The sequence below is a fragment of the Desmodus rotundus genome, chromosome 7 (assembly GCF_022682495.2).
Source record: "Desmodus rotundus isolate HL8 chromosome 7, HLdesRot8A.1, whole genome shotgun sequence".
NCBI lineage: Eukaryota > Metazoa > Chordata > Mammalia > Chiroptera > Phyllostomidae > Desmodus > Desmodus rotundus.
This window is the reverse complement of record NC_071393.1, coordinates 10,412,320-10,424,893: the sequence shown is the minus strand read 5'-3', so window position 1 is coordinate 10,424,893 and position 12,574 is coordinate 10,412,320. Positions and strand designations below refer to the sequence as shown.

Below are 12,574 nucleotides of genomic sequence, written 5' to 3'. Positions count from 1 at the left end.
GCAAATTTTTTTGAGGTATCTCCATACTGCTTTCCACAGTGGCTGCACCAGTCTGCATTTCCACCAACAGTGCAAAAGGGTTCCCCTTTCTCCACATCCTTGCCAGTACTTGTTGTTTGTTGATTTATTGATGACAGCCATTCTGACAGGTGTGAGATGTATCTCATTGTGGTTTTTATTTGCATTTCTCTGATGATTAGTGATGTTGAGCATCTTTTCATATGTATATTGGCCATCCATATGTCTTGTTTGGAGAAGTGTCTATTGAGGTCCTTTGTCCATTTTTTAACTGGGTTGTTTGTTTTTTTGGTGATGAGTTTTATAAGTACTTTATAAATTTTGGATATTAACCCCCTATCAGATGTATTGGCAAATACGTTCTCCCATTCTGTGGGTTGCCTTTTTATTTTGTTGATGATTTCCTTTGCTGTGCAAAAACTTTTTGGTTTGTGAAGTCCCATTTGTTTGTTTTTTCTTTTGTTTCCCTTGCCCGGGGAGATAGATCTGATGAAAAATTTCTGCGAGCAATGTCTGAGATTTTGCTGCCTATGTTTTCTTCTATGATTTGTATGGGTTTGGGTCTAACATTTAAGTATTTGATCCATTTTGAATTTGTTCTTGTGTGTGGTGTAAGAAGGTGGTCGAGTTTCATTTTTCTGCAAGTATCTGTCCAATTTTCCCAACACCATTTGTTGAATTGACTCTCTTTAGCTCATTGTATGTGCTTGTTTCCTCTGTCAAATATTAATTGACTGTAAAGGTGTGGGTTTGATTTTTATTTCTTTAAAAAATGATTTCCTTAGCACCTTTATTCTAAAGAGCTCTTAATTGCTGTACTTAGGACTTCTAAACAGTGAACATTTGTGAAGCATCCAAATAAGAGAAGAATGGGGAGTGGGACCTTGGGTGACGAGGAGAACTGTCGCTTTGTCTCCTTCGAGTGCCAGTGGGTGGAGCCGCACATCTCCTCCATTCTGGGTCCAGTTAATCAGTGACCCAGAATCTTTTTTCTTTATCTTTTATTTTTATTTTTAGTGAATAAACAATCAGCTTTACACCCACAGCAGTGCACTTTAAGCAGAGCCACTTACCACCTCATCATCATGCACCCATGTAACCGTTCTTTCAAAGCGTGCAAGTTTTGTGCTCGGACACAAAGAGCTATGGCCTGTGTTACCATCTCTGACTCATGTCAGTGCATGTGACTTAGGGGCATGTGGGTGGCCCTCGATTACTGAGGGACCAGCAAGCCCATCTGTGGATCATCCCTCCCTCCTTGGGTGGTTTAGGTCGTCTTCTCTAGCTCACCTCCAGGGTGAGGTCAAGAATAAAGGAAATAGCAAAGTTCACTGAAGTCACGCCAAGCAACTCGTTTCATCTCAGGTTAAAAGGAAAAAGTGGTGTGTATGCATGCCAGTTAGGTAGAAAACAGACTAATGAGAGGTGTTGAAATTGGTTAAAATTTTGGGCCAAAAGTTAGATTTTAAAAAGAATTTATTTCTGAATTTCAGTCCCTGGTGCCCATTTCTGTGAATAATTAACATTTATTTTAATGTGAATAATAGCACAGAGGGAATTCAAGCCCCTGAGTTTGACTATTTCACGCAAGTGTTTTAGGCCTGTGAGGCATGTGAGACGTTGCATGGGCAGTGATGATAAAAATAACAGTGGTCGTTGTGATTGGCACTTGCTGAACCCTCACAATGTGCCAGGCACTGTGCTAAGGGCTTTCCGTGGGTTATCTCATTCAATCCCCAGAGGAACTCTTTGAAGTAGGCGGAGGGCTGTCCCCATTTTATGGATGAGGAAACAGAAGATCAGAGAGGTCACACAGCTAGACAGGTGGAGTCTGATTTGAGCAGAGCAGCCTGACTCTGGGTGTCAACTTGCTTGGCTGCCCTGTAGTGTGTCTGTTCGGAGCTATCACTGGGGTACAGCAAGACAGCACTCTCACATCAGCCCTCGTCACTGGGTGGGGACCTGCAGGGAGAGAGGCGTTCTGAGTTGCTTCAGGGAATTGGCCTCTTTTAGGCAGAGAAGTAGTTGGGGTCAGCAGGAAGAACTTTCACGTGCTGTAAGATGTGAATGCTCATTGACAACCAGCTCCTGCAACCCTGTTATCAAGGCAACAGAGATGGGGTGTAGGGACAGCAGTGGGCTCTGCCTCACGTCTCTCCCTGTGTGGGAGCCCTTGCTGGTTGTTGCTCTGGCCCTGCCCTTCACCAGTCCCAGTGTTCATGCCCAGGGAGCCAGCCACTGTGGGAAGCTGTCCTGGATGGGAACTGTCATTTCCACCCATAATTAACTGCTTTTCAGGGATGAGACAGAGTATGTGAGCGATATACACAAGTATATATTTCTGTGGGGAGAGCATCCTCTAGCCCACTCCCTTGAGGTCACACTGCATCGTTTTTGTGGTATTTTCCCGAGGGTTATATCAGGCTCATCGTGTCAATCTCTTTACCCCAGGTCTCTACTGTGAGACCAACAGAAACTGTTTAGTAACTGGCAGGTTGTTTAACCTCTGGGCCTTAATTTTCTCATCTGTAAAATGAGGTTAATGAATTGTATCTGTCTCCTAGAGCCATCGTGGCGAATAGAGTTAAAACACGTCTAGAGTTAGAATGGGACCAGGCATGTAGTCAGTGACCAATAAGTGTATGGCTTTCTACAGCTGCTCTAACAAATTGCCACAGTCTCACTGGCTGAAAACAGGACACGTGTATCATCTTAGAGTTCTGGAGGTCAGAAGTCTGAGTTGGGTTTTATTGGGCTGAAATCAAGGTGTAGGTAAGACTGTACTCTGGAGCCTCTAAGAGAATCAGTTTCCTCACCTTTTCCAACTTCAACAGGCCGTCTAAATTCCTTGACTTACAGCCCCTTCCTCCATCGCAAAAGCCAGCATTGTAGCATCTTCAAATCTCTCTGATTCTGACCCTAATTCTGTTGTCACATCTCCTTTCCTCTCCTGTTTTCATTTTGTAAGGACCCTTTGTGATTACATTGGATCAAACCAGATAATTCACGTTAATTTCCCCATTTCAAAATCCTTAATCACATCTACAGAGTCTCTTTTGCCATGTCAGGTAACAGATTCACAGGTTCTGGAGATTAGGATGTGGACATCCTGGGGGCGGGGCATTATCAGCCTACAGTCATAAGCCTTAGCAGTTTGTATAAAATGAAGCAGAACCAACTGGCTGGCTTAGAGATAGAATAAGCAATAAAATATTGTAACTAACAACATTTATTGGGTAGTTGCTGTGTTAGCTCTGTTCTGTCTTAGGGTTGTGGCATCTGTTATCCCTCCTCCCTAGAGCTTGTTTCCTTCCAGAGCTTTGGATGGCCTGCAACTTCTTATCCTTTAGGCCCAGCTCAAATGTCACCTCCTCAGAGAAGCGCTCCCTGATTACCAAGCAGACCTTGACCCATTTCCTCTGTCATAAGCACCTCACCCTGTTTGCACTGGTGCATTCAGACAACGCTCTCACCAACTGAGATACCTGGCCAGGGACTGGCCTGATGCGTTCTTTCTGCCCTCTGTGGAATGTCAGTTCCAGGAGGGCAGGGACCTTGATGTCTTGTTTACTGCTATTCCAGTGCCTGGAACAGTTTCTGGAACACAGTAGGCACACAGTACATATCTGCAGAGTAAGTGAATGAAGCCAGGTAGGCAGAAGCTACATTTAATGCTCACACTCTCCTATGTGGTAGGTCCTTTTATTATCACTCCACATCATAGATATGGAACCCGAGGCTCAGAGGGTCTGAACCATTGTCTCAGGTCAGTGGTAACTGAATGTACACCCAGGTCTTCATGCTTCCAGAATTCTTGCTTCCTTTTACCTCCCTTCGTTGTGGTCTTGATGTCGTTAGAAGCTCTGTGGATGGCCACAGAACTCTGGAAGGTCCGTCTTTTATGCTGTAGTTTCTGAATGCAGCTTTTCAGGTCAACCTACTTGCTCCTTGACATGAGTTTTCTTCTATCTAGGTCTGTTGTGTCGGGCCTGGACTCCCCTGCCAAGACTAGCTCCATGGAAAAGAAACTTCTCATCAAAAGCAAAGAGCTGCAAGACTCCCAGGACAAGTGTCACAAGGTATTTATTTCTGCAGCTGGCCTCTCTCCTTGCTCCAGGATCCTCCTGTCAATATATGCCAAGGGAGCCACCTGGGGCCGCTGCTGGCACTGAGCCACCTGATCCATACAGAGTGAGCGAGGTACTATCTCCCTCGCTGAAGTCACGTCTCCGGCAGCTCAGAGGGAGATGAATTCGGGCCTTCATGTTGCTGTAAATCCTTTAATCTTAACCAGAGGAGGCCCTGGATTTAAACCAGCCCGTTCCTCAGCATGACCCAGCCAGATGTCTGCTTCTTCCGGCAGGTGGCGTGGGTCCTCACCTGTGGCCGAGATGCATCCCATCTGCTTTGAGTGATGCGAAGTCTCTCTTCCTAGTCTTTTAAAACTTCTGCTTATGTAACTGCGGCCACGGTGTTGATTATGCTCAACGTCTCTTAACACTCACTGTTCCTGCCCAGGGACAGCTTTCTGGAAGCTCATAAAAGTCACCACTTGCCCAGGACTTCTAAGAGTGCAGACGAATACATCTCCTTGTCCTGTCCTGGATTTGTCCTCTAGATCTTTGCAAGGAGATGGGGGGGGATCAAGATGGATTTGGGGTAAAACTAAAGTGACGTCTGCCAAAACCAAACCAAAAAGCAAACAGGTGAAAAGTGATGATTGTGGCTTTCTTGCTCACTGGGTTAGAGAAGTGATCAAGTGTGAACTGAGACTTGAATGAGAGGAGTGACTTAGCATTGGTGACTATCCTTACGAAGAACTGTGTGCTCCCGGGCGAAGAAACAATGGTATTTCCATCCTAACCTTTGGCGAAATAGGGCCTGCCTAGACCACCAGGTGGTTTTGGAGGCTACTTGAGATTGATAGCTCCTCGATGAACCTCTGCGGGCCTTTTTAACCTGTCGATGTGTTTATTTCAGATGGAGCAGGAAATGACCCGGTTACATCGGAGAGTGTCAGAGGTGGAGGCTGTGCTTAGTCAGAAGGAGGTGGAGCTGAAGGCCTCTGAGACTCAGAGATCCCTCCTGGAACAGGACCTTGCTACCTACATCACAGAATGCAGTGTGAGCCTTCCCCAAAGCCCCCTTCCCTTGGAGGTGGCACTTCCTGTTGTGTGTGTCTCATCCTGTTTCATGACAGCTCCATGAGGCACATCACAGCCAATGGCAGAGAGTAGAGAAAGGGAGAAGGCAAAAGCAAGAATTGTGATTTGCAGAGTAGTGTGAGCCTGGCGAGATGTCCCAGAGAGAAATAAGACTGGACTCCAGAAAGTCCAGGTAGGCCGCGGAGCTTGGAGATGGGTGTAGTCATCATTGCAGCAATTCACAAAGGGTCCTGACATCTCCCATCCCAACCTCTCTGGTCTGTACCCACACCATGTGTGATGCCATCAGCCTCGGGAGCCAAACTCGCAAATAAGCACAAGAAAATGTATTTTGAAGCTGCCTGAAATCAATTTTCCATTGCCTACAACTCGCATAGCAGCTAGAAAACTCAGCCTTCAAAACCCAGACCCTCTGTCATTATTTACCATGTGGCTTTTTTTTTCTTTCCTTCACAAGAGTAGACTGTCTTCTCCATTGTCTCGTTAAATTTTCATCCAGGTGTTTTTTTTAATTGTGCCCAATTAAACAGTCTTAAGAAGTTGAATCACACATTTTCCAAGTTTTTCCCCTACGCGGGAGAGGAAATCTATTGGACATGGCTAATTAAGAGTAACTGCTATGTTTCCATTCCAGACTTGGCTGCCTGTCAGTGGTGGGTGAAGTTATTCAGCTATGTATTTCAGATATATATTTAAGTGCCACTGAAGCATTGAGGGAACCTTATGGATGAAAGGTATCCAGGAGACGTAAGCCGAGAGATGGAAATAGATTTCTTGGAGTCTTAAATGACGACAGAGCAGAAAATGAAGTCATTGCTACTTTGAAAGAGAGTTATAAACTTGTGAGGCCTTGAATAACTGATATTACAGAAAAGATTCTGTGGCCATCCCGGTGGTGGTCACAGTGGCTAAGGGATCTTCCTAGCTTTTAGTGGTAAACATACAAGTAAGTATCCGCTAGGACTGTAGATGGTGGACAGGTTGATGTAGTTTCAGGCTGGATCCATAAGATCACAGGGCTGAGATGATGTTTCTTGAACCCAGGGGTTTTTACAGGATGAAAACTGGAATCAGCAACCAACTGGAAGTTGTCAACTTTGGTTCGTCACCTGAAACCGTCTTGGTGTCTGCGAAGCAGCTTGCAGCTCCCTTAATGAATCTTTTCAAACACAGCAGACTCCACGGGGCATCCCTATTAAAATTTTTGCTTTCCGCAGAGCTTAAAGCGAAGTTTGGAGCAAGCAAGGATGGAGGTGTCCCAGGAGGATGACAAAGCACTTCAGCTTCTCCATGATATCAGAGAGCAAAGCCGGAAGCTCCAAGAAATCAAAGAGCAGGTATGACTGCCTGCCTGGGAATAGGGTGGCAACTCAGACCTCTAATTTCAGGAGAGGCATGTTTGAGAGGCAGAGAGGAGGAGAGGCAAAGGAGGGTGGGGGGAGAGAGAGAGATGTAGGTCATTTGGAAACTTCAGCTTCCCCATATTTTTATAAACCTTAGAGTGCTTGGCTCTGACTCCTTTGGGATCTGTGCCCCATGATGGCCACTCTTTTCAGTTAAAGGAGTAGGTTTGGAGCATGGGTGGGCAAGCTGTGACCTGTGGGGCAAATCTGGCCCACTGCCTGTTTTCCACAACCACAAGCCAAGAATGGTTTTTGCATTTGTAAATGGTTGGGGGGAATAAATCAAAAGAAGAATGATATTTCATGACATGTGAAAAGTATGTGAAAGTCAAATTTCAGTGTCTATAAATAAAGCTTTTATTGGAACACAGCTCTGTGCATTCATTTATGTAATTGTTCGTGGCTGTTAATCATGCTAGTTTGGTAGAGGCGAGTAGTTGTGACAAAGATCATATGGCCCACAAAGCTGAAGTTGCTTACGGTATAGTCTTTTACAGGAAAGGTTTGCCAAACCTCTGCTTTAGATCAATAAAAATAATAATGTTTTAAAATAATTTTTCAGTGGTACTTTAAGTTTTTGAGAGAAGCCAGGATAATTCATAGTAAGTAAAACTTATTATATAAGTAAAATGTAAAGAAATAGTCTAGAAGAAGAGCTTGAGTAGTTGTGGCCGATTAAGATTTAACACAGCAAATCTGAGTGCAGAAAGCCATTCCCTGTGTTAAGAAAAGAGCATCGAGACCTTTAAAAAGCCTTTCAAAAAGAGTTTTCTTTCAAGAAGGTTCATTTTTTATTTCGCTTCATTGTTTCCTTTTCGACATGGATTTTGCTGTCCTTTGAAAAAACTGTATAGAAACTTTAATGAAGAGATGGCAATGAGCAATTGGAGAACTGAATATCAGCTGCCAGGCAACTCTCATTCACTGCAGAAAACCTCATGTAAACACTGATGGAAATGAACATTTTTGTCTCTTAGTAGTGCAGATTTAGCCATCTGGGTGGTGCTAAATGAAAGATACTCCTGCAAATAATTTGGTCCATTCACTATTCTTTAAAGAAAGAATTATCATCGGGGGGGGGGTTTGTTGGTATAATCTATCGCCTTAATGTTTAAAAATGGTTGCCTAATATCCTCTTGCTTGATAAAAATGTTTTAAGTAAATATTCATAGGACAGGTAGCAATCTGGTGAGTAGATTTCTGAACAATACTAATCTTAGAGATTTCACAGGCCACACATACAGTTTGAAAAGTCCGCTTTGACAGTTAACTCATTGCCCCTTTTATCAACATAGTTCTCCATTGTAAAAGTTTCAAGAGGTAGGATTCTTTTTCTCCCATTATTTCAATGTGTTTGGAAATTTGATTTTGGTGACATGCTGGGGAAATGAAAGCTGTATTTGGCCACCAGAGGGAGCAGCTGGTGTCCACGAATTCCACAGAAATAGAATTATCAGGACATTTTGAAAGGTGGTTGAGTTCAAAGAAATGTCTTTTGTGATTCATATCACAGTTGGCATGCATGCGGAGTTTTAGATTTAATGATCGCTACAAGTTCCATTGGGGGGAAGCTTCTCAGTTTCAGCTCTTGTTTCTCGCTGGAAGAAGGATTTATTAAAATGACTTTTGGTAAGTTTTGTGAGAGCAGAATGTTTGCAGTCCAGGAAAAAGCATTTCATGCTTTCAACAAACTCCTAATAATTGGTTTGCAGCATGTTGGTTCCTCCCAGATTTGGCATTTTTCCCCTGTTCTTTATCTTAAAAGCTAATTTCTACATAGCTTTTTTTTTTTTTAAACATTTTTGCTTCTACTTAGCTACCTCCTGTAGAGTATTTGGGCGTGGTTTAAAATAAAAACACCTAAGAGTCTCACATGGTAGTTTGATTCACGCACCTTTACTAGCAATTGCTGATCCCTCGCCCCCTCCTCAGGAAGGGAAACAGAAGTTTGGGAAACATGGAAGGCATTTGTATTTCAGGATTGTCTCGATCCTTCCCACAAAATCCTGAAGCTTACCTGAGGTCTCGGAAGTCGTCCAAGGTTCCCCACTCTGATTCCACTCAGCTCTGACATACGGTTCAGTCCATGCTGAGTTAGGACGACTCTCTCTCAGCTGTCCTTGGAAACAAACCTGATGATCTCTCAGATTTTTCCTGCAGCAGGGATTTGGTTAGCTGTTGGATTTATGAGATTGCCTTGAAGTATCCAGCATAATAACAGCAGGTCAACAAATGAGGCAGAATTCCTGTCGATGCTTGTGGCAGGCTGGGTGCCCCGAGAGCTCAGAAAGCTGACGGAGATGTTGCCTGGTTCTTGCCTTCCTCCCCCTGGGTGCTGACAGCTCAGGAAAAAGGGATGTTGGCAGATGAACAACAGCTCTACCCTTGCTCTTGACAAAATACGAAAATTACATTCCCTTCTCACTAACATAAGTTCAAGAAAGAAAAGGGAGTGAAGGATAAGATGCCCAAGATTTTCTCCCAGCTCTGCTTCCTCTGTAGTTTGGTGTTTGTGGCTATGGGTATGGCTGATGATACTTTTATTTAGGTGCCCATAAAATGTTTGAAATTTTTTTTTTAACTTAGAAGAAAAAAATTGAGATTTTAGGTCAGAGAAACTTTTCATAGGTAATATTAATGTTTTTGTCTTTATATGAACACAGTTACAACATTATAATAATAATATTTTTTTTTTTTTACGGAAGAGGGCGTCTAGGAAGGCGCAGTGCTCAGAACCACGACAGTCATAATGTGTCCCTGGCCAAGGGGTCTAGAAAAACCCCAATGAAAGGATGTGTCATTTTACATAATTGGCTCATGTTCTACTCTGTGAGTTCAGATAATTGTGAGCAAGTTATAAAGACCTTTGGTTATAACCCCACATCACCCAGAAACCTGGTGAGCATGACTTCCAGGCTTGACCTTCAATAACAGTATATTTTTGGGTACAGTGAAATAAGACTGTGCTACACTCTGGGCTCTTTTTTTTTTTTTTTTTTCCATTTTCCCTGTACCAGTGCTATAGTGAGAGGTGTGCTTGCATGACAACTACCCAATTTCCATAAGGACATCACCCCCCCCCCCCCGCCCCGCCCTTTAGTGTGCACTGGGGAATTGCCTGTTGTAATAGGCTGAAAGGTTTACTTTGTACCCTGTTAGTAAAACAACCACAACAACATATCCTTGCTCAACTGATACCTCTTCAATTATTTCGTGGGAGAATGGATCTTAGAGATGTTCATTGTATATTGTGAATGTCAAAGACAGTCTTGATTCAGTTCTTTGTTCTTTTCATTTTACGTCCCACTCCCTGCTCTCCACCACCCCAAGGCATCTTGTATTGCATAAATGGTCATTCATGCACTGGCTGGTGTAGCTCAGTTGGTTGGAGCATCATCTCAGCCAAAAGGTTGCAGGTTCATTTTGTGGTCAGGGCACATACCTAGTTGTGGGTTTGATCCCAGGTCCAGGTGTGGGCATGTGTTACTTGTGGTCTGGACGCATACAGGAGGCAAACAGTTGATGCTTCTCTCTTGCATCACTGTTTCTCTGTCTGTCTTCTTCTCTTTCAGAAAGCTATGTAAAAGAATCTTCTCTGGTGAGGATTAAACATTTATTTTTAAGTGGTCATTTATAATTCTTACCTGTATAAGCTTTGATTTTGCTAACAAAGAGTATTTTCATATTTTGGCCAAAAGTTTTCAAAACCATTGCTTATTTCTTCTGGTAAATCCAATTTTGAAAAACCTCGATTCACATGTTCTGTTTTGATTTTAGAAATGCATTTTGGAAAAGGTCAGGCTGTTTGGATCACTTTAAAGGGTTCGTTAGAGGGAACGAGATAATTCTTTCTTTGGAATTTTTCTCACAAGTTATTTTGACCAGAGCCAGTGTTTTCTGACTCTTCCAAATTTCAGGGTGACTTGTGTTTCAAGAGCAATGTTAAGTTCATCATCATTCAGTTTTGGGCCCAGAAAAATTAATGGTGAGAAACTGACATGATGAGTTTCACCTTCCAAGATTCTTTCCACTGAGATTTCCAATTACCCTCTTCTGCTGTCTGAAAGGTTAATTTTAAGACTAGTACCATATCTAATTATGTTAGGAACACATGACTTCGAAAGGACAAATCTATATAAACGATTACCCTTGGAAGAAAGCTACACATAAGCAGTTTATCCTGGCTGTTTAAAGAACATTCCTTACAGCTCTCTTGTGTCGCAAATGCCGTAAGGCTCTTGCTTATTTGTGGTATTATTTGCTCAAAGAATCTTATTATAGGCACATGTGTACCCAATGGTGTTAGTAGTGATACATGTTCCACATTAAAACAGTTTAAAGATATAATACTCTTTTCTCCCTCCTCCTCCTCCCACGCCTCTGCCTTTTGCCCATCTGTCTTACCTTCTCTCTAGGTCTGTTCTCGGCCGATCTCTCTTCAGTTCTTGTCTTCCCTCAGTGGCTGATGTTTGTTTGTCCATCTTCACTGCCTGGCTTTTCTTTTAGCAGTTCTGAAGTTCACCTGTCTTCCATTGTCTGCTCTTGTAGGAGTACCAGGCTCAAGTGGAAGAAATGAGGTTAATGATGAATCAGTTGGAAGAGGACCTGGTCTCGGCAAGAAGACGGAGTGATCTCTATGAATCAGAGCTGAGAGAGTCACGGCTTGCTGCCGAAGAGTTCAAGCGGAAAGCAACAGAATGTCAGCATAAACTGATGAAGGTAGCCGGCCACCCACCAGGACGGTGTTTTGGGGGTAGAATCCTGGATGATCTTAGCAAGAATAAAGGGAATACTAGCTAATAGGTGTACGTTTGGGAAATAATGGGATACCCTGGAAAGTTCCTGGTCTTTATTTATGGAAGATAACCTGTTTATAATCATTGTCATCATCATCACCATCGTCATCATCATCATCATCATCATCATCATTTTGTTCAGAGACCAAGAAAATACAGGAGGTAATGTTGTCTTATAAGACTTTTATATTCTTGAACCTTCCCATTATGTCGTATCCTTTAAATTACAGGCTAAGGATCAAGGGAAGCCTGAAGTGGGAGAATATTCCAAACTGGAGAAGGTATTTTTCATTATTGATATTGTTATTTTTGGTAGATGATCTTTTACTATCAATGGCCAGTCATTGGTAAGAATACTCTTACAATGAATAGAGAACTTTCTTCCAGGTTTATTTTGATGGTCAACCTCTGAGTGACCACTTTTAGCTTCAACTATGCTTCTAAATGGGATAAAAAAGGGATAAAGGACACCTCATTTTTTTTTTTTTTTGACATACCTGCTCACAATAGCAAGTAATCCCAGACTCGCAGTAAAATATATGTGAAAGTTCTCATTGTCTTAAGGCACTGGGCGACTTTGATTTTCTTTTTGCCGTTTGTATGTTGCTGGTTCTAGAGGAATAGTCAACGTGGAGGTTTGCACTGGGACCTTCAAAGTCTTTTCTTGTAGGCCACTTGTTTTTCCTCTCCATTAGTAGGTACTGGAAAACAAAACAAAAAGATCCCACAGAAACCTCAAGAAAATAGGACTACAATAAAAATAGCAAGATCTTAATACCGATTTGCCTTTTGCTTTATTTCCTGGGATTTTAATTGTAGATCAATGCTGAACAGCAGCTCAAAATTCAGGAGCTCCAAGAGAAGCTGGAAAAGGTAAGCCCTAGGTGATTTTTGGGGGGAACTTAGTCCCCATTTCCAAATACTTTACCTTGCCTCATCCTGGAGCATGAAAGATGAAACCAACAGATTTAGTCACCCAGCACTGAGGGAAATGAAGGGGGAGTGAGCTATTACCTGAAAATATGAGAGTTCTGAATATACTTTTTCATTTGAGATGTGTCAGCAGTGTTTATTTTTAAAAACCAAGCTGTGTGAGACTCTCAAGTAAAAGTTCTAATTATATTATGACAGAACCCAAGAAGCACTGCTTTCCCTTCGTGGGGCCAGGCTCCCCGTTTCGCACATTTGTAAG

General features: G+C 42.7%; 1 protein-coding gene across 6 annotated transcripts in view; it reads left to right on the top strand.

Moving 5' to 3' along the window:
* CIT (citron rho-interacting serine/threonine kinase) overlaps positions 1–12,574 on the top strand; it is a 140,656-nt gene that overhangs the window by 59,532 nt on the left and 68,550 nt on the right. For 5 of the 6 annotated variants that reach the window (XM_071221877.1, XM_045200958.2, XM_045200957.2 and 2 more), the window contains 6 exons: positions 3,992–4,097; positions 4,999–5,142; positions 6,401–6,520; positions 11,135–11,305; positions 11,613–11,663; positions 12,202–12,255. In XM_071221877.1, coding sequence (XP_071077978.1) covers positions 3,992–4,097; positions 4,999–5,142; positions 6,401–6,520; positions 11,135–11,305; positions 11,613–11,663; positions 12,202–12,255 — 646 coding nt within the window. Of the gene's footprint in view, positions 1–3,991; positions 4,098–4,120; positions 4,867–4,998; positions 5,143–6,400; positions 6,521–11,134; positions 11,306–11,612; positions 11,664–12,201; positions 12,256–12,574 lie in introns of those variants that run through there. The other variant, XM_071221880.1, reaches the window with a different exon arrangement.